The sequence below is a fragment of the Choloepus didactylus genome, chromosome 2, assembly GCF_015220235.1.
Source record: "Choloepus didactylus isolate mChoDid1 chromosome 2, mChoDid1.pri, whole genome shotgun sequence".
NCBI classification, from domain to species: domain Eukaryota; kingdom Metazoa; phylum Chordata; class Mammalia; order Pilosa; family Megalonychidae; genus Choloepus; species Choloepus didactylus.
This window is the reverse complement of record NC_051308.1, coordinates 246,844,574-246,863,900: the sequence shown is the minus strand read 5'-3', so window position 1 is coordinate 246,863,900 and position 19,327 is coordinate 246,844,574. Positions and strand designations below refer to the sequence as shown.

At 67.9% G+C, this 19,327-nt stretch overlaps 2 protein-coding genes across 2 annotated transcripts in view; both read left to right on the top strand.

Moving 5' to 3' along the window:
- Positions 1-1,036: 1,036 nt before the first annotated feature.
- LOC119514872 (collagen alpha-1(I) chain-like) lies at positions 1,037-10,415 on the top strand. Its single transcript, XM_037810610.1, has 7 exons — positions 1,037-1,105; positions 1,499-1,716; positions 1,824-2,150; positions 2,468-2,546; positions 2,627-3,157; positions 4,790-4,909; positions 7,680-10,415. The coding sequence occupies exons 1-7, from the start codon at positions 1,037-1,039 to the stop codon at positions 7,809-7,811; spliced, it is 1,476 nt and encodes a 491-aa protein (XP_037666538.1). The 3' UTR covers positions 7,812-10,415.
- A 160-nt stretch (positions 10,416-10,575) lies between these two features.
- TTLL10 (tubulin tyrosine ligase like 10) overlaps positions 10,576-19,327 on the top strand; it is a 10,777-nt gene continuing 2,025 nt past the window's right edge. Inside the window, exons 1-11 of the mRNA XM_037810598.1 lie at positions 10,576-10,779; positions 11,196-11,261; positions 13,555-13,613; positions 14,314-14,394; positions 14,489-14,624; positions 15,358-15,476; positions 15,602-15,731; positions 16,687-16,772; positions 17,212-17,383; positions 18,470-18,641; positions 19,187-19,325. Of these exons, the coding sequence (XP_037666526.1) occupies positions 14,334-14,394; positions 14,489-14,624; positions 15,358-15,476; positions 15,602-15,731; positions 16,687-16,772; positions 17,212-17,383; positions 18,470-18,641; positions 19,187-19,325 (1,015 nt within the window). The 5' untranslated portion in view covers positions 10,576-10,779; positions 11,196-11,261; positions 13,555-13,613; positions 14,314-14,333. The remainder of the gene's footprint in view (positions 10,780-11,195; positions 11,262-13,554; positions 13,614-14,313; positions 14,395-14,488; positions 14,625-15,357; positions 15,477-15,601; positions 15,732-16,686; positions 16,773-17,211; positions 17,384-18,469; positions 18,642-19,186; positions 19,326-19,327) is intronic.

Below are 19,327 nucleotides of genomic sequence, written 5' to 3'. Positions count from 1 at the left end.
TTTGCCAACTTTCTATTAAGTGAGATTGTGACTCTTCCTCTCACTCGAACACTTAGAGGCCGTTGTCGGGGCATTAACCGGCCTCATTTCAACATCGTTTCTTGGGGAAGAAGGAGGCCTGAGGGAGAGCGACAGGGACTGGCCAGTCGTGTGGCTGTCAGAACACACTGGACGCCTGCAGACTGCGTTCACCAACTTCCCAGGCCCGTTGCTTGGCTCCCTGGACGATTACAGTAGCAACATCGAAGGTCACTGGCTGCAGGTGACCGTCACAGCCGTGATGATGATGAACAAGGTTGAAATTTTGTGAGAATTACCAAAATGTGATACAGATTCACAAGTGAGCACGTGGTGTTGGGAAAATGGCACCGACAGACCTGCCCAATGCAGGGCTGCCACACACCCTCAGTTTGTAAAAAATGTGGCATCTGCGACGTGCAATAAAGCGGGGTGCCCCGCAGGTCCTCCTGCCCCGGCGTGGAGCTCGCCCCAGGCTGCTGTGCCGTCCAGCGCCATGTCTTAACCCCACCCACGGTGCAGCTTGGGAACATGGATGCCCATGACGGCAAAGCTCAGTGGCTTCCTGACGGCCTGTCCCTCCTGGACAAAGGACATGCCAGGCCCCGACCGGCTGCAGGAGGAGCCCCTCACGGTGCTCCCCACCGAGACCCGAGGCAAGGTCTGCGCCCGGCGGCTCCCGCCCGGCAGCTCCCTGCGGAGCTCTCCAGTGTCCAGGACACACACCAGCTGCAGGGTCTCCGGGCCTGAGTTCCGTGTTTCCGAGTCCACACGGGGGTTTTCGAAGTGATGAGAACCATGCCGTGTCCCACTCGGCTGATGAAGGACGGTGAGGACACGCCTGGCGATGCGGCGGGTGCGGGACGAAAGGAGGAGAGAGGCCGCTGGGCGGAGATTTGCTGCCCTGCCGTCCAGGGGGTGGGCAGAGGGCAGGGCCACAGGGGGCTGTGCGCAGGCTGCGCTGGGCCCCCGGGAGCAGGCCTGTCCTGGATGGCGGCTCGGGCGTGCAGACTGGGACATGCGAGTGGGCTCGCCCAACACACTGGAGAGTGTGTGCGGGCGGATGGACAGATGGACGGATGCAGGGGTGTGAGCAAGTTCTCAGGAGCATCACGCAGAGGAAGGACGAGGAGCCACGGCCTGTGCTTGCCTGCACACCCCTGCCAGACGCCCCTGGGATGGGGCAGCCCCGTCTCAGCAGGGAAGTGCCTCTGCTTCCTGCTTCACTCGGCGGAAGGGACTGAGTCAGAGCCCCACCCTGCCCAGTGTAGAAGGTGCCGGAAGGCCCTGCCGGCCACGCCTGGGCCCTCACCTGTGCCCCGAGTGGCAGCCAGACACCCCTGAGCTCCCCTCCCCCTTGCGGCCCCAGCCCGCCTTACACCGCCCACCGCCAGGCACCCACGGAGAACCCCAGGCACCCCCCACAGCCACCCCCACCCCAGGCCATCCCTCCAGGGACCCCCCCCCCATTTCCCTGCAGGAGCCCCCGGGCCCTGCTGACCTGCCCCCGCCCTGGGCACACGGGACTCCTCCTGGCTCCCGCGGCCCCCCTGGGGCCTCCGGACCTGGCACAATCCACGGTGCCTCGTCCCACCCTGGCCCAGCGCCCAGCCCAGCTGGCACCCACGAGCCCCGGTCACTCCTGGACAGCAGGAGCCTGGCACTGCCCACTCCGCCCACTGGGCCGGCGTCTCTGGGGTAAGGGCCCGAGTCGCTGGCCGATGCAGAGGGTGGGGGCACAGGGCAGAGGTCAGGGCGAGACCCCGGCCCCAGCTCCAAGGGGAACGGCTTGACTCTGGGTGCAGGCAGGTGGGCAGCCTCTGCCCTACAGCACACAAACGCAGACCCCCCGAGGGGGTGGGGAGTCCTGGGGAGGGGCTGCAGGTCGGAGGTTGGAGGCCACAGGAGCCCTCCTCAGCCCACCCCCGAAAAGGGGCCCAGGGCCCAGGGGTGCCTCCTGGCCTGCAGGACACACGGCCTGTGGCCCGAGGACCCAGGCCCCCTCCCCAGAGGACCGTGACCTGGCGACGCACAGGCGTCCCTCCTGGAGGAGAGCGGGCACAGGCCGAGAGCCTGGGGCGCAGGCCTTTTGCAATTAGGGTTTCCAGGGCTGCCAGAGCTCGTTATGGAAAGTGAGTTGGGCCCCCGGGACTCCCCTGCTGCTCAGGCTAATTACTGGAAGTCTGTCGTCTCATTATCTGCCCTTCCGCTGGGAGCCAAGGAGCAAACACTTCTGTGGCTGAGTCACGGAGAAGTCCTGGGTGTCTCCAGGTGCCAACTCCCAACCTGGCCCGGGGACCCCAACCCCAGGCACCCTCCACCCCATCCAGACCCCCACAAGGAACCAAAGCGCAGCCCCGAGGGTCAAACCGAGGGTGTCCCCGGGGCTGCTGCAGCCCGGCCCTGCCCCTGCAGGGGGGTCTCCTCAGGCCCACCCCACCCGTGTTAGGGTCTGTGTGAGCCCCACGGCCTCGGGAGACAAGAGGTTCCAGGAGATTCACATCCCAGCCCACAGCCGGCCTCCCACTGTGGGTCTCAGGCCGGTGGAACCCCGCAAGCCCCTCTCAGAAGACCCACAGCTCCGGGTGCTGCCTCCGCTGGCGTCTAGGGGCCGGGAGCCAGAGGGGTGGGGTCCGGCCTCTACCCTTTGCCTCCAGGAGGCCACAGCTGGGCAGACGCCCACCCCCCAAAACCCCAGAGGGTCCCTGCGGCCCCCGCACCCCACGGAAGTCCCCCAAGCAGGGGCTCGGTGGGAGCCGCTCTGCCCTGGGTTTTGTGCAGCCTCAGCCCGGGCGGGGCGGCAGGAGTGGAGTGGCCGTCACCGCCCCGGGGACACGTCACCGCCTCGGCCTATGGGGCGCGGGGGACACACCTGCGGGCGGCCGCGGGCCGGGATTGGCCGGCCCGGAGCGGCACCTGCGTGGGGCGGGGCGAGGGGCTCCATGTAAGGCGCCGGGGCAGGCCGCCTCCCCTCTCCTGCGCGCTCCCCTGTTCCCAGGCGCGTCCAAACTCCCTGCAAGACCGGGCGGGCCACCTACCTGCCCGCGCCCAAGCCGAGTCCTCTCCTTTGTGCCTGGGCCTCACCTGGAGGGAGGCAGGAAGTGCGTCTCCGAGTGTCTCCGACGCGCCTCGCCCTGAGGTGGGCTCTGGGTGGGGGCCTGCCGGGTTCTGCTGGCTGACAGGTCCCCCCTGCTGCGGCCTCCCCGCCCCCTCCAGCCCCTCCCGCGCCGCCGCGGAACCTGTCGGGGCAGGTGAGGGCAGGTGGGGGCAGGCAGGAGGGCGAGGAAGCGCCAGGAGGCTCTGCTGCGGGGAGCTCGGGCCAGGCGGACAGCGAGGCCGCGCCGCACAGCGGGGCTAGGACAGACGGACGGCGCAGCCGGTGGGCATCGGCTGGAGCCCAGGTGTGGGGCAGCCACGGGCGGACGTGGGGCCGGCGGCCTCCGTGGGCTGCCCCCACCGCCAGCTCTGACGGGGGCGGGCAGAGGGCAAGCTCAGGTGCGGATGGTGTGGGGGCGACGCGGAGAGGCCCCACCTGCCGCCCTGCAGGGCAATAGGCCTCTGGAAGTTTCTCTCCCGGGGCGGCCGCAGTGGGAAGGCCGCCTCAGGACGGAGGGTGGGTGGGTCCGGGCCGTGGGCTGGGGGGTACCCTCGCCGACCTCCCTGGGTTCCTGAGTTCGCTCCTGGGCAGGGCTGGGCTCTCCGAGCGACCCACTCGGCGGCTGGTGACCTCGGACCCAGCCCGGTTCTGGCTCCTTCTCGCCACTTCCTCCTGAACCCTGCAAAGCCGGGAGCTCGGGGAGGCCTCGGACGGGCTTTCCGGCTCCTTGGGCTGAGGCCCAGGGTCTGTTCGAAGGGCTTTTTACTTAGAAGCTGAACAGCAGCGATGGCCGCACAGAGAAGTCCTTCCGGAAAAGCTCGGCCTGGGCGGCCTCACACCCACCGCGGTGCCCGAGTGCTCTTTCCACACCCCGGATCTGGCTTTCTTATACATTTTTAAAGTTTAGTCTCTGATCATGTTGATGGGAGTTAAGGTTTGTTTTCTTTGAGGCTTAATATAGAGCTATTATTCTTGGTGAACAGAACTTCTGGGCATAAGAATGTGATTTGTAATTGATCCACTGTGAGGTCTCGGGCCTTCGCTAGGCACAGCGGTGGGGAAAAGAGGCCTTTTCATTCTCAAAACCCCGATGGATTTCTTTAAAGTGAGAGTGACTGGCCGCATGTTGGATTAGGCAAAACAAGTTTTGCATGTATGAAAACGCAAATCACCCGGAAAACAGGGGTGCAGCCAGTTGTTAATTGCTCGGACATTTTGACAGCTTGCAAATACCTTATTTGCAAAATGGGTTTGTGAGAACGTCCTTCCGTCATGGCAGGGCTGGGGGAGCTCACCCGCCCGGCCAGGCCCGCGGAGCAGGTAGCACCAGGAGAAGGTTAAAAATGGTCGTTCCCGCCGGACGGGGCAATGGCCGACACCGCGGGACAGCCACAGCCTGCGTGTGCACGGCCTGCTGCCCCTGCCCCGGCTCCAGCACCTGGTCTGGCTGAGACGCGGGGGACGCGGGCTCGGTTTCATGGGCCTGTTCCCGCGGCCGGCGCCGTGCTTGAGGCCTGGCCGGGTGGGGCAGCCATGGCGGCTCCTCATGCTGGGGTCGCACTGCCCCCACCAGAGCCCCCAGCGTCCCCAGCCAGGCAGTGGGGCCAGGTGAGCGTCCCCGGGGGGGGAGCACAGCCTCTCTGCCCCTCGACTCACTCTCCCGTCCCCAGCCAGGCCGCCCCAGGGGTGATAATTCACAGCCCCGCAGCGAGTCGGCCACGCGAGCGACCCCCAGACATCACCAGGAAGCCGTGTCCAGGCGCGGGAAACCGGAGCCGTCTGCTTTCGTCCACGGTAAGGCACACGCCTGGCCCTGTCCCCCCAACGCCACTGTCTGGGGCTGGTCTCCTCCTTGAGGTCGGGACTGTGGGGACATCCTGGTCCGGCTGGAAGGTGATTTTCCCGCCCGTCCGTCTGTCCTTTCTGGTGTCTGCGCCTCCAGGCCCCGGGAGAGGACGTAGGGGCTGGCGAGCCGGATGGGCAGTGGGGTGGCTGTCCGTCCCCCAGGGCTCTGAGGAGAGGCCAGCAGTCTGTGCGGCCAAGGGCACGGGGATGCCAGGCTCCCCGGGCCACATGGGGTGTCAGTGTGCCCCCCACGGGCTTCGGCTGTGGCCACGAGACAAGACATGGGGCCCCTGCCTGCACCCCCTGGCCTGGCCCTACCACCTTCCCTTCGGGGCCCGGCCGCAGGAGCTGAAATTTAGCTCAGCTTTGAAAGTGAACTCTTAGTGGTTTCACCGGGCTCAGAAGAAACGTGAAATTAAGTTCTTGAAACGAAATGACTCTGTGGCCCCTGACCACACCCAGGGGCCCGGGCAGCCCTTCCGGCAGGGGTCTCGGCCACGACCACGCACAGCCCACCGCCTGGCGTCACCCATCGGCTCAGAGCCTTTCCCAGAACAAGGCCAGGGGCCGGCAGCCCGGGTGGATGGGGGGCTCCGCCAGGACACTCCGTGCTCCTCCCCGCACCCCCTCCTGGCGGGCAGCCCTGGGGAGATGTGGGGTGCAGGGCTGGGCCTCCCCAGGCTTTACAGGGTTAACACCCCACCAGGGTCTCCCGAGGGTGCGGGCTACAGCCGAGAGGGCTCCGCACGGCCGCCCCTCTGGGGGAGCTGCTGGGGCCAGGGAGGCCCTGACTGGGACCCGGAGCCGGACCCGCCCCTCCCACGGCTCAGCACGTCCCCCCACTTCCCAGTGGGCAGGGGGCACGACCCCAGGGCCCCAAGCAGGGGGTGAGCAGAGGCACCGTCTGTCGGGCTGGGCTGGGGTCAGAGGGTTTGGGTGGGTGAGAAGTGAGGTTCCCTGGGCACCCTCCAAGGGGCAGCGGGTGTGGCCGGCACGGACCAAGGGGTCCCGAGGGTGGGGGCGTGAAGGCAGATGCCACCAGCTCCCTTGCACAGCCCAGCTCGGACACCAGCGATGGGTGCAGGGGCCTCAGGCCCAGGGAAGTGCCCCACCCGAGGGTCCCGGAGCGGCGCCGCTCAGTTCTCGCACTGTGGGTGAAGGGGGGCTGGGGAGGCAGAGGCCCACCGTCCCCTGCCGGCCTCGGGTTCGCAAGCTCCTGGCCCTGTGCAGGCCCGAGGGGCTGGTCCCGAAGTCCCGGCTCCCCCTGGCTCCCCACCCCAGTGCCCCAGGGATGGCCCCATACTGCACCCCAGCTGGGGTGGCCCCAGACCCAACTAGAGCGGCCATCGCCATCTTACTGGGCAGCATTGGATGGTGTCGGTCTCTAATACTGCCTGGTAACGATGACGGCGGAGCTCTGCACGCAGCGACGGGCCACCCCTCCCCACAGCCCCCCTCGCCCCGAGAGGCACCCCGGCCCCCAGCTCAGCAGCCACCCCCAGCAGTCTGGGGATCAGGGGCCCCAGCCCCCTGTCCCTGCCCACGCCCGGGCAGCTGCTGCGGCCCACCTGCCAGGTGCTGGGCTGAGCAGCCACCACGAGGCCCCGGTGGGGCCACCACAGCCACCAGCCTGGGCCGGACACCCTGCACGTGTGAGGGGTCGCCAGGGGCGCGGGGCCCAGGGTGTGGGGGTGTGAGGGCCGCCACCTCGCAGCCCCCTCCAAGCCCCTCCCCAGCGCACTGTGGCCGCGCAGCCCCTCTGGCCTTGGTCCCTGGGGGGGGTTGGGAGGGGAGGGCCCCACGGAACCCCAGCCTCGGGGTCTCCTGGCCCCCGACCTCCCCAGCCGGCCCTGGCACCCACCTCCAGCCATGGCGCACCTGGGCCTCTGTGGGCATCTTACCGGACAGTGCTGGACTTCAGCTCGGCTCTAACACTGTCTGGTAACGATGTTCAAAGTGACCCGTCCACTCGCCGGGAGGCCCGAGGGTGGCCATGCGGCCAGGACACCGTGGCCGGGGGGGACAGCTGGCTTCTGCCTGTGGGTGGGCGCCACCCCTACTACCCCACTGCGCCCCTCCCCCCACTGTGCCCCCCACTGCACCCCTCCCCCACCGCACCCCCCACTGCGCCCCTCCCCCACTGCACCCCCCACTGAGCCCCTCCCCCACTGCACCCCACACCCCTCCCCCACCACTCCTCTGCCCCACCCCCACAGCCCTCTAGGCCCCAGAGAAGCTTCTGTACGGAGCCCCACCCCCAGCTCTCTCCAGGCCAAGTTTTGGGGTGAACTGGCCTCCCGGGGAGACCATCAGGGACCGAGGCAGTGTGGGCTGGCCCTGGAGACGGGAGCTCGCCCAGTCCTGGAAGACAACACCATGGGGTGGGGTGGGGTGGGGGCCTGGCCTGTGCTCTCCAGCACAGCCCCGTTTTGCTCCTGGGGTCCTGGCCTCTGGGTGGAAGGAGCTGGGGGGCAGCGGCCCACCTCGTGGGGTTTTTCTCCTGTTCCCATCTGAGGCTGAGGCCCCAAGGGCACCAGGGCTGCAAGCACGTCCCAGCCCTTCCCGCTGGCAGGGTCAGCGGCTGCCGTGGCTGTCCCGAGGCCGGGGGGCCCCAGCCACCAGCCAGGCGATGACTGTGGTCTCGGGCCCCGGGGCAGGGGGTTGGTCTCTGGTGGCCGCGGCCTCTCCACAGCCCCCGCCCTGGGTCGCCCCTTGGCAGGCTGAGCAGAGGGGTCGCTCCCTCAGGACGAGATGCTTCAGCTGCACCCCGAGCCGGCTCTGCGGCGACCCCGGGCGACAGGCTGCTCTGCCCGCACCAGCAAGCGGGCGACCCGTGGTTCCAGGACTCTGATCTGACGCCAGAACGTGCCCCTGAGCTGCCTTGGCCGAGCCGCTTGGCACCCAGGGAGGGGCCCCTGGGTCCTGGGGTGCACCCTGCCCAGGGCCGGGCGGCACGGAGGGAAGGGAGGGCTGCCCGGCTGCACCCCACTTGATCACTGGAGCTGGCGAGGGCCCCGCGGCCTCCTGTGAACCGAGATGGAGAGCAAGTCACCCGGGTCCGGCCCAGCCCACCCGGGCCCGGGGGTCCAGCCTGCCCCCACCCGCCTCTCCGGGGCTCACTGCTTCCTCGGGTGCTCGGCCTGCAATGGGCGTCTTACCAGGCAAAGTTAGATTGCGATCACTCCGTCTAATACTGTCTGGTAATGCCGTCCATGGCACCGGCCATTTCGCCGCAGAGGAGGGCGCTGCGGCCCGCCCTGCAGCCCCCCATCCACAGCACGGACCCTAGGGACCCTCCCTGGTTGCTGGGCAGGGGAGTCCCTGAGGGCCAGGCCTGGCCCCGGCCGTCAGCGGCTCTGGATTGGTGATGCCGCGGAGCCTGTGCCCCAGCCAGGCCGTCTCCATTCCCCGCCACGCAACATGCAACGCAGATGCTCCCTCCTGCTGCATGGGGGTCCTGTCCCGAGGGTCCCCAGCCACTGCTGTTGGGCCTGGGAGGGGCCTTGGTGGGCTGCAATCAGGGGACAACCCCAGGCACCAGGATGGGGGCCTCACCCCTGGGCCCCTCCCACCTGTGCCAGCCGCGGGCCCCACAGGGCACCCAAAGCCGGGGCAGGAGGAGCTGGGGACGGGCAGCAGGAGCAGCGTAGAGTCCCCCACCCTGTCTGCCCAGGCAGCCCCCACCCCTGGCCTCCCCCTGAGTGTCTGTGGCCATGGGGACTGCTTCCCCCTCCAGGTGGGAGGACCTGGAATGATGGAGGCCAGGCTCTCCCGAGAAGGGGCTGTGGGCTCAGAGCAGGTGCCAGGCTGTAGCCAGGGCGAGAGGCGTGCATGGGAGAGGGAAGATTCCAGAACAGCTTGAGTCTGCAGGGCCCCCATGCCCCCAGGGACATTGTAACTTGTGCTGCACGAGGGGCCCCACGAAGGTGCCAGAGATGGGTCCTGCAGGCCAACCCGGGGCATGGGGGTCTCAGGCCAGCCCGTCTCCTCCCGCGAGGCCTGGGCTTGGGAGTGGTCACTGGATCACCACGGGCCCATCTCCAGGGAAGGCAGGAGGGGTGGGAGGGCTCAGAGCCCTGTGCCTGCACCTGCCCCAGGCTCCTCCCACAGCCCTGGCCCCACCCACCATGTGCCCCAGGCTCCTCCCACAACTGGGACCACACCTACCACCTGCCCCAGGCTCCTCCCACAGCCCTGGCCCCACCTACCACCTGCCCCTGGCTCCTCCCACAGCCCCGGGTCCCACCCCACTCCCCCGCCGGGAGGTTCCTGGGGATTTCCTCAGTAGCTGGACACTAGACCCTGACCCCACCCCCTCCTAGCCACATGGCTGTCCCCAAGCCCTTTCCTTCCCCACAGATCCAAAGCCAGTCCTTGGAGTCCTCACTCACAGTTTTCTAAAGGATCAGCTGAGGATGAAGACCCTATGTTCTGTCCCCCCAAGTCCTCTTCATGGGAATCCAGGACAGAGGGCAGCCCCCAAAGTGGGGACCATGCAGAGCCCACAGGAGCCAGAGGGACACAGTCCACAGGGGGCATGGAGCCTGGGAGGGGGTTCACTGGGCCCAAAGGCAGCCCTGGCCAGGCTCATGAGTGGGGCAGAGGGTCGGGGGTCTGAGCTACCCGGAGACCCTCACCCACTGCCCCAGGAGGAGCTCCAGGCCTTCCCCTGCCCAGGCTGCCTGGGCCGGCCCCTGTGGGGGCAGAGGGGCCCCAGGGCTGCGGGGGGTGGGTCAGCTGAGGAGACCCTCTTGCAGCTGGGGGTGGGCTTCTGAAGGTCTGCCAAGGCCGAGGGGACACACTTGGGGAGGGTGGGTGTGTGGGTCAGAGGAGAGGCCTGCAGGAGACTGGGGGGCCCACTGCACCCAGGCCGTACCCCACGGCTGCCCCCGATGGCCGCCTGCCCCTGCTAGTGCCAACACATGGGCAAGGCTTTCCACCAAAGCTGGGGCAGGGTCCTGTGCAGATGGGGCCTTCCGGCCCCCAGGGGCTGCTCGTGAGCCCACTGAGCCCACCCCCAGGAACCCAGGATCGGGGGGCCCGGCCCATCCGCAGCCCCCACCCACGAGGCTGACCCATGACACTGTGGGCCTCTCTGCACCCCCTCCCAGCAGCGGGGCTGACTGAAGGCCCTGGCACCCAGCACTGCCCCGGGGCACCCACCAGCCTGGCCAGGCCGCGACACCCCAGCGTGCAGCTCAGGGCCCGTGGGAGGGGGCCTGGGGGTGCCTCAGGCTCTGGGTGGGCTGGGGGGCGAGAGGAGGACGTCCTAACAGACCCCGGTGACCACGGAGGCTGGGCAGGGCAGCTGGGGGCCCTCCTGCCCCAGGCCCCCTCGAAGACTCCCTGCGGCAGCCTCAGGGGGAGCTGGAATGGGGGTGACAGCAACTCCCACACCCCGGGCTGAGGGAAGGCAAGATGAAATGTGGCTCGAAAAACCGTGAATGCTCCAAAACGCCGCCTCTTTATTCGACAAACGGTGACCAAGGCCCACGCTGAGCCAGGCCCTGCCGGGTCCTGGGGTGCCGGGCATGGGAGGGGGCAGCGGGGAGAGCCAGGGTGAGCTGGGAGGGGCGAGGCGGGGTCGCCGGGCATGGGGAGGGCCAGGCGCGGGGGCGGTGGGGGCCTGACTCCCTGCCAGCCGGACCCTCCCTCCCAGCTCCTGCCCCCAGCCTCTGCCCTTCACTGACCCGAAGCCCGCGGTCACCTCTGGGCGCTGCGCGCTGGCTGGCGGTCGCCGGGTTACCGCTGCCTGGAGACGCGGTTGCCAGGCCACCACTGTTGTTTCCCGGGGGAAGGTTTGCACCACCTGGTCGCAGGTGAGAGGGGTGGGTGGGGTGAGGGCTCGTCCCTGCCCTCCTGCCCCCTCCGGGCCTCCAGGGCCCGGACCCCTCAGCCCTCTGGGGATTCAGCCCAGGAGCAGGAGGGAGCAGGAGCCGGGATGGGGGCCCTGCTGGGCTGACCCCTCTCTGCGGGGCCTGTGGGTCCCGGCTCAGGTTGGTGTGGGGGCCGGTCCTGAGCTCCCTGCCCAGGGCCCGGTCTGCCCCCCAGGACAGCGTCCCGAAGGGCGGCTTCCGGAGCCCAGAGAGCGCAGCCCCGGCCAGGCGACACCTGCCCCTCCGGACAATGTCAGCACCTTTCCAGAGCCCTGTGTTGCCACGTGCAAACAATGTTCCGGAAGATCCCTGGCAGGGCACTGACGTCTTCTTGTCATTTTCCGGGCCCTGCCCCTCAGGTTCACAGATGTCCTCAGCTCATCGCATTGGGAGGTGGTTTCCTGCAGGCCTCCTTACCTGACCAGGTAAATGTGTGTTTTTATAAACGGGGCACACCTTTGTGAGCCTTCTGCCCAGACCCCCGTCCAGCTGCTCGACTCTGTCACCCTCCGGGAGGGCTCGTCCCGGGTCCCGCCGGCTGGTCAGCCGTCGCCGAGCTCTGCCGAGCGTCCAGCTTTGCCTCTGTGTGTGGGAAGACGCCGTCCAGTGTGGCTCCTCAGGGCAGCGATGCAGCACGCTGCCCCCCCACGCAGGCCCGGCTTGCTTGCTTTTTAAATGATACCTCATCGCTTTTAGAAAATTTTATATTATTTTTATTTTTTGGAGCAGTTGTCGGTTTACAGAAAAATCATGCAGAAAGTACAGACTTCCCATACCCTCCCTGTTCGTGTGGAACGCAGGGTAGTGGCAGTTTGCACGCCGGGGGTGCCTTTGTTCTGCTGACGCACGAGTATTGTTATATTAACACCCGTCAGGGCTTGCCCAGGGTTGGCCCCTGTGCTGTCCACTCCCGCGGCGTTTCACATTTTTATTGTGGTTACTTGGATACAATGTAACCTGCCCCCGTGGGCCCCTGGTGGTGAGAGGGTGGTGGCATCTGTCAGCCACGTGCTGCGCGTCCGGCACCAGCGCCCACCCACACCGTCCACCCCACCAGAAGCGCTGTACCCGCCAAGCCCCGACACTGCTCTTTGCTCGGGTTTTCTTGTGAAAGTAACAAAGCTGCAGTCAGACCCGCCCGTTAGAGCGGCAGGGTTGTGGCGGAGGTGGCCTTCCTGCCCCCCAGGCCCGGGGACCGGCTGGGCCAGTGTCCCCACCCTCACGGCCCGAACCCTGCCGGCTGCCGAGGTCCCACTGGCTCCTGGGGCACTAGCCCAGCTCGCTTTCGCCTTGTTTGCACATCTGCCTTTGCTGAGCACCGTCGTGCCTCGTCCCCGAGCACCGGGCTGCAGTGGTCTCGCCCTCGCTGTCCTCGCCAGCACTCACTGAGCGCTCACTATGTCCTAGGCAGTGCCCTGAGCACCGACGCGTCTGTCATTCCATCTCACAACCCTGTCAGGCTGGCCACGTTTGCAGGGAAGAAACCGAGGCCAGAGGGTGGCAGTGGGCGCCCCGTCACGGGCGAGCAGCATGGGGCTGTCCAGGGGCCTCTTCCGACATGCATGCTCGTGGCTGCTGGCCTGGCTCCCCCCACGCCTGGGAAGGAGGCTGTGGGCCCTCTGCCCCCCACTGCCCCCCAGGCAGGGTCAGCGTCCCCTCTCACCCCTGTCGTCCCAAGGGTGATAACCCCACGTCTGCCCGGCCGTGCCTCTGAGGACACCACCAGGCTCCTGGCCCCTTCTGCCCGGCCTGCTGGGGCTCCCTCCCCTGGCCCCTGCAGGAGGTCAACTTCCTTGAGCCTTTAGGGGTGCAGTGTCTCCCCCCAGGGGCATTGCAGGGGCCAGTTTCCTCCCCCCTCCCATTCCTCTTCCTCTGTGGGCACCCGAGTGTGTCTGTCTGTTGTGTGTCTGTGTGTCCAGGGGCCCTCCTGCAGGCATCTGTTCCCTGGAGGGCCCCTCACCAGGGCTTTGCTGTGGGGACAGGGCAGTGGCCAGGGTCCTCACTGGCCGCTAAATGTCAGCATCCAGGGCCCCCCCACACCGGGATCTGACACCCCACCCTCCTTCTCAGCACAGCCCCCTGCACTCAGCACCCCCAGGCACCTTCCTCCTGAGGCTGGGGGCTCCCTCCCCCGTCTCCACCCACCATTCTCATTCCCCTTCCCTCCTCCACTCAGCTGAGCAGATGCCCCCACGGCCCCGGACCCCCCACCAGGAGCAGGGCCCCTTCGTGCCGTGCCCCCTCCTGCCGGAGCATCCCCTGATTTGCCTGCTGTTGGTTGTGGTTTTTAAAACTTCAAAGACTTTTTCTTTTTGCCGGGTCATGACGTCTCCAACCATTTCCTTAGAGGAGCCCCCTCCCTGCAACCCTGCTCCTTCCTTCCCCTCTAGCCTCTGGTTTGTGTCTTTATTTTGTGCGTCTGCTCCAGTCCCCTCTGACCGCCGGCCAGTCCTCCAGGCTCCCTGCCAGCGTCCTCGCCTCCAGCAAAACGGGTTTGTTCACTTGCTAGGACACAAGGACCCAGAGAAAAACCAGCTGAGATTTCACCAAAACGCCCCCAAGTTGGCGACTCAGAAAGCCGCCCATAAAGGAGGCGGCAGGCAGGGCCCCGAGGCGGGGGGCAGCCCAGGTGGCGGCACAGGTGGCCTGGGAATCTGCCTTTGGCTCTGCTGAGACCCTCCAAGCCCCCAGCAGGCCTGACGTCTGCCCTCTTTTCAGCCGGTGCCGGTGCCGAGGCCAGGCCGGGCAACTCCGGTGGGGCCGGCCCCGATTGCCAGGTGAGTGCAAAGCCGGCTGGGGGCCTGGGACCCCACCCCGAGCCCCGGGGAGCAGGGGTCCTGCCGGGCTGGCACAGGGCAGAGCCAGAGGGTGCTGGCAGCCTCAGCAGGAGCAGAGGGGACCCCACTGTTCACCGCGGCCTGGGGGCTCTGCCTGGCTGAACACCGCCCACTGCCTGCTCCCCCCAGAGACCCGCCACCCCACCCCTCCCTGCTTGACAGTGGCCCCTGGGCTGAGGTCATCACGGTCATTGTGACTCTGCCCTCTGGGAAAGACCCACATCATGCAGCCCCCACCCTGCACCCCAGTCCCCTTCCTGGCTGGAACCTGGACCCTGTTGGTAAGGAGGGTGGGGGGCGCAGGGACGCCCATGGGGGTCTCGGGGGGCCGAGACACCCACACCCAAGCCTAGAACTTCCTACAATCTGCCCTCAAGGCCAAGGCCCTGAGCAGCCACCACCCCCTGCACTCCTGGGCTGGAGGAATTTCTCCCTCCTCCCTCCCCGCAGTGGGATCCTGGGCCCCGACTCCGACTGGACCCTGCCTGCTCCAAGGCCTCGACAGCGGGGGCCCCTCAGTCCCGGGCAGTGCAATGGGACCGGCCTTCCCTAGAAACCAACCCAGTCAGGGAGGCACCCAGGCCCGGTTCTAGGTGGGCGCCTCCCCCAGCTGCCCACCTGTCCCCCCACCCATCCGCAGGCTGCGCCCAGGAGAGATCAATGGGGAACAGCCAGGAGGAGGGGCTCCTGTGTCACCTTAACCAGCTGGACCGGGATGCAGGTGAGGCTGGGGGCTTGGAGCGGGGGCCAGGAAGGGTGGGGAGGCCTCTGGCCCGGCCAGGACCCCACAGCTCTGAACACGTCCTGCCCCACAGACCCCACGGATGAGGCTGACACTGCCGGGCCCCAGGCCACCCTCCTGGAGGAGCCCTTGCTGGCAGGGGACAAGCAGCCACCCAGCTCTGCACCGGGTCCCTTCTTCTACATCGGAGGCACCAACGGGGCCTCAATGTGAGTGGGGATCTTGGGCCCAGCCCCACTGACCCCCATGCAGCCCAGACCTGGTCCCTGGCAGTGCAGCTGCTTCTGCTGTAGAAAACCCTGGGCCCCCCAGTCCTCCTCTGGGCCCCCTTGTCCTCCCCTGGGCCCCCTGTCCTCCCCCGGACCCTCTCCGTCCTCCCCTGGGCCCTCTCCGTCCTCCCCTGGGCCCCCTGTCCTCCCCTGGGCCATCCCCCATCCTCCCCATCCTCCCCTGGGCCCCCCAGTCTTCCCCTGGGCTCACCCCATCCTCCCCTGGGCCCTCTCCATCCTCCCCTGGGCCCCCTGTCCTCCCCTAGGCCACTCCCCATCCTCCCCATCCTCTCCTGGGCCCCCCAGTCTTCCTCTGGGCTCACCTCATCCTCCCCTGGGCCCTCTCCGTCCTCCCCTGGGCCCCCTGTCCTCCCCTGGGCCACTCCCCATCCTCCCCATCCTCCCCTGGGCCCCCCAGTCTTCCCCTAGGCCCTCCCAGTCCTCCCCTGGGCACCCCCCCCTGTCGTCCCCTGGGCCCCCTGTTCTGCCCTGGGCCCCCCCAGTCTTCCCCTGGGCCTTCCCCATCCTTCCTTGGGCCCTCTCCAGGCCCCCCCAGTCCTCCCCTGGGCACCGCCCCCCATCGTCCCCTGGGCCCCCTGTTCTGCCCTGGCCCCCACAGCCCCTCAGGTGGTCCTCCACAGGCCCCTGTCCCCACCGCCCACTGTCCCTGCAGAATCAGCTCCTACTGCAGGAACAAAGGCTGGCAGCGCACCCAGGACAGCCGGCAGGAGGACTACAAGCTCAAATGGTGTGAGGTCAAGAGCCGAGACAGCTACTGCACCTTCCGGGAAGGTGGGCCGGGCAGGGTGGACTCGGGCACAGCGGGAAGAGGGCGGCCCCCCCCCTGCGCCCCAGCCGGGAGGGGCAAGCCCATGTCCGCAGCCGCCCCACGTGCTGCCCCCGCTTTCCTGTGCCAGGCGAGCAGCTCCTCTTCCAGCTCCCCAACAACAAGCTCCTCACCACCAAGATCGGCCTGCTCAGCGCCCTCAGGGAACACGCACGGGTTGCGGGCAAGATCAGCAAGCCTTCTGCGTCCGCCCAAGCCAGGTACTGCAGTCCCCGCGGGCACCGAGGCCCAGCTCCAGCTCCAGCTCTGTCACCCTGAGCACCCATCCGCCGTCTTCCTCTCCAGGAAACGGCCTCAGCCACCTGCCTGCACTCGGCTGCACACCCACCAGCCCGACGTCCCGGCCGGCGCTGTCTCAGCCACCCCCTCCACACCCAGCTCCCGGCACCCGTCGAGTTCGTCCTCACATCCATCCACCCGCCCCCGTCCATCTCCATCACCCCGAGCACCCACCCGGGCACCCATGTGTTTCCACCCACCTCGTCCTGTCTACACACCCGGGAGCCCCACGCGTCTACACCACAACCCACCCCCGTGCTCGCCCCAGCGCGTCCCCCACCGGCTCACTGCCCCGCCCATGCCCGTCCCCCCCACCGCCAGCCTACCCCCGCCTGCCTGGTACCCTGGTCTCCACGCCGGCATGTCTGTCCTGGGGGCTTCCTGCCACCCACCACCCACCTACTTCTTCCAAAATCATTCATTTGCCCCCATCCGCACCCCCGCCTGCTGCACCCTGTAGCCCATCCTGCGCCCCTCTGCAGACCCCATTTCCTCTCCCGCCGGGGTGCAGATCCGGGAAGAACCCAGCACTGCCCTTGAGGGCCCCTCCTGGGACAGCCCGGGCAGCCGGGTCCTCAGCAACTTCCCATCTAAACTGGAGGATGACCTGGAATTGGGTGGAAAAGCCCCCAGGGGCGTCCCCGGCAGAGGGGACACAGACGGGTGTTGGGCAGCGACCCTGTGGCAGCCCTGGGCCCGGGTCGGGGCTCACCGCTGGGAGCAGGACGGGAAGGGGCCGAGCCCGTGGGAGGCCTGTGGCGCGGGGCCGGGGCGCCAGTGCGGGAGCACCTGGGAGCAGGGAAGGGTGGGGGCTGCAGGGCTCCCTCCCCCAGCCCACGTCAGACCCTGGGCCCACCCCGGCTCCTGCTCCGCCAGGGCCCTGAAGATGGAAGACTTTTTCCCAGAGACCTACCGCCTGGACATCAGGGACGAGCGAGAGGCCTTTTTCACCCTGTTTGCTGGTGAGAGGCCGCTGGAGGCCCGGGTCAGCTCTGGGGACGCGGTTGGGGAGAGCTGGGCAGGGGCGCCGGGGAGGGGGCAGGGGGCCGGGGGGCCGGGGGTCTGGGGGGGCCGGGGAGGGGGCCGGGGGTCTGGGGGCAGCAGGGGAGCGGGGGGTGGGGCGGAGGTGAGGGCTGCAGGGTGAAGAGCGGTGCAGCCGGGGCGGAGCTGAGTGTTGGGGCGTGGCCAGGCAGGGGCGGGCAAATGGGGAGCCAGAGCCGGCGGGGGGCGTGGTCAGGGTGGGCGTGGCCGGACGGAAGGGCGGGGCGTGGGCAGAGCGGGTGGGTGTGGTCTTGTGGGTGTGGGCGGGGCGGGTGCACATGGGTGGTACGGACGGGGGGGGGGGGCGCCTGGGCAGCGAGGTCAGGGCGGGGTCCGAGGCTCAGGGGACCCTCTCTGCAGAAACCCAGATATGGATCTGTAAGCCCTCGGCCTCCAACCAGGGCAAAGGCATCTTTCTGCTCCGGAACCACGAGGACGTCGCCGCTCTCCAGGCAAAGACCCAGGGCGTTGAGGACGACCCCATCCACCGCAAGATGCCGTTCCGGGCGCCCCAGGCGCGGGTCGTGCAGAGGTGTGGGGCCTGGACGCCCCGAGGGGTGTCTGCTCTGGGTGGGGCTGACCGCCGCTCTGCTGGGAGATGGGCAGAGTCACAGATGCACCTTTGGCTGTAGGAGGCTGGGGAGCCCCCACGGCCCACAAGCAGCACCCCATGCGGGTACGAGCTGCCATAGCCTCACTTTGTCTCACCCAGACCGCAGCTGGGCCCCAGGCACCAGCAACAGTGGTCAGGGATGCGGAACAGACGCACCCAAAAGTCCAGCAGTACCTGCGCCTCGGGATGGGGGCCCCAGGCACCAGCAGCAGTGGTCAGGGATGCGGAACAGACGCACCCAAAAGTCCAGCAGTACCTGCGCCTCGGGATGGGGGCCCCAGGCACCAGCAGCAGTGGTCAGGGATGCGGAACAGACGCACCCAAAAGTCCAGCAGTACCTGCGCCTCGGGATGGGGGCCCCAGGCCTGAGGCAGCTGGGTCAGTCTGTCCTCGGCCAGGCCTGCCCCCCTCCCCACCCAGCATCGCACCCAGCCTGGCCCAGCAAGCCGTGGCCGTTGGGGCTGCAGCTGGGAGGCTGACTGCCCTCCCGTGCTCAAGGCGCCCCATGGCTTCCTCTGCCTCCAGAGCGGGGTCCAGAGCTCAGCTTCAGCCCAGCAAGGACCCGCTTGATCTAACCCACCGCCAACATGGCCATCACTCGCTGCAGCTGCTGTCTGCCGTCCTTCCCCCTCCCGCCCCTCCCACAGCTTCATTCTGGCCCAGGCCCTGCACCTGGAATGTCCTCATCCTCCCTCCCCAGAGCACCCCCCTTGAGGCCCAACATCTGCCTCCACCTCCTCCCTGCCCATCCTCCAGGCTCCTAGGGAGAGCTGCACCCTGGGGCACCCCAGACACGTGCCACAGGCTGAGACCCGGGGCCAGGCCACCCCCTCCCGATTCCCCTGGCCTAGACAGGCTCGGAAATGTCCTCTTCGCAGCGGATCTGTGCTTGGCCAGAGGGAGCCCGCAGGGTCCACCTGGGGCAGGTGGCAGGGGCCGAGTGACCGAGAGAGACCCTGGTGGTGAGGGTCAGCAGACCCCCGGAGCTGCCCTCCCCCACCACAGGTACATCCAGAACCCACTGCTGCTGGATGGGAAGAAGTTCGACGTGCGCTCATACCTGCTCATCGCCTGCGCCATGCCCTACATGGTCTTCTTTGGTCACGGCTATGCCCGCCTCACCCTCGGCCTCTACGACCCGCAGTCCAGCGACCTCAGCGGCCACTTGACCAACCAGGTAAGGCCCCGCGCGCAGTGAGGGCCCTGGCCGCAGACAGGAGGGGCCGCCGTGGAAGGAGACTGGGGAGGGTGTGCACTGCTTGGGAAGGCAGAGAAGGGTCCAGCCTGTGCACCTGGCGCGGGATGGAGGTGGCCCAGGCCCGGGAGCGGACAGGCTCTGCCAGTGGCCAGCACAGCCCCTCACCCTCACCCCGGGCAGGTGAAGGGCGTGGCGGGGTCCGACTCAGCCCTGCACCCTTCCTTACCCCCCAGCTTCTTCCCTATAAACCCATGTGTTAAGAATGGGGTGTGGATGCGGTTGTGTAAACAATCTGGGGTCTCTGTGGGGGAGGCACACTTTGGGAGGCCAAAGGTCATGGGGGCCAAGGCCCTCGAGGCAGGCGGAGGCTGTGTGGGGAGCCAAGGGTGGTGGGTGTGTCAGTGGGGAGGCCTTTGGGCAGGGGTCTCTGTGGGACTCTCCAAACAGTAGGGTGAGGGTGTGGGGTGTGGGAGCTGTGGGTGCTCAGGGCGCTGGTCTACAGGCACCACCACCCCCCCTCCCAGTTCATGCAGAAGAAGAGCCCCCTGTACGTGCTGCTGAAGGAGGACACTGTGTGGAGTATGGAGCACCTCAACTGCTACATCAACGACAAGTTCAGAAGAATCAAGGGCCTCCCCAAAGACTGGGTCTTCACCACCTTCACG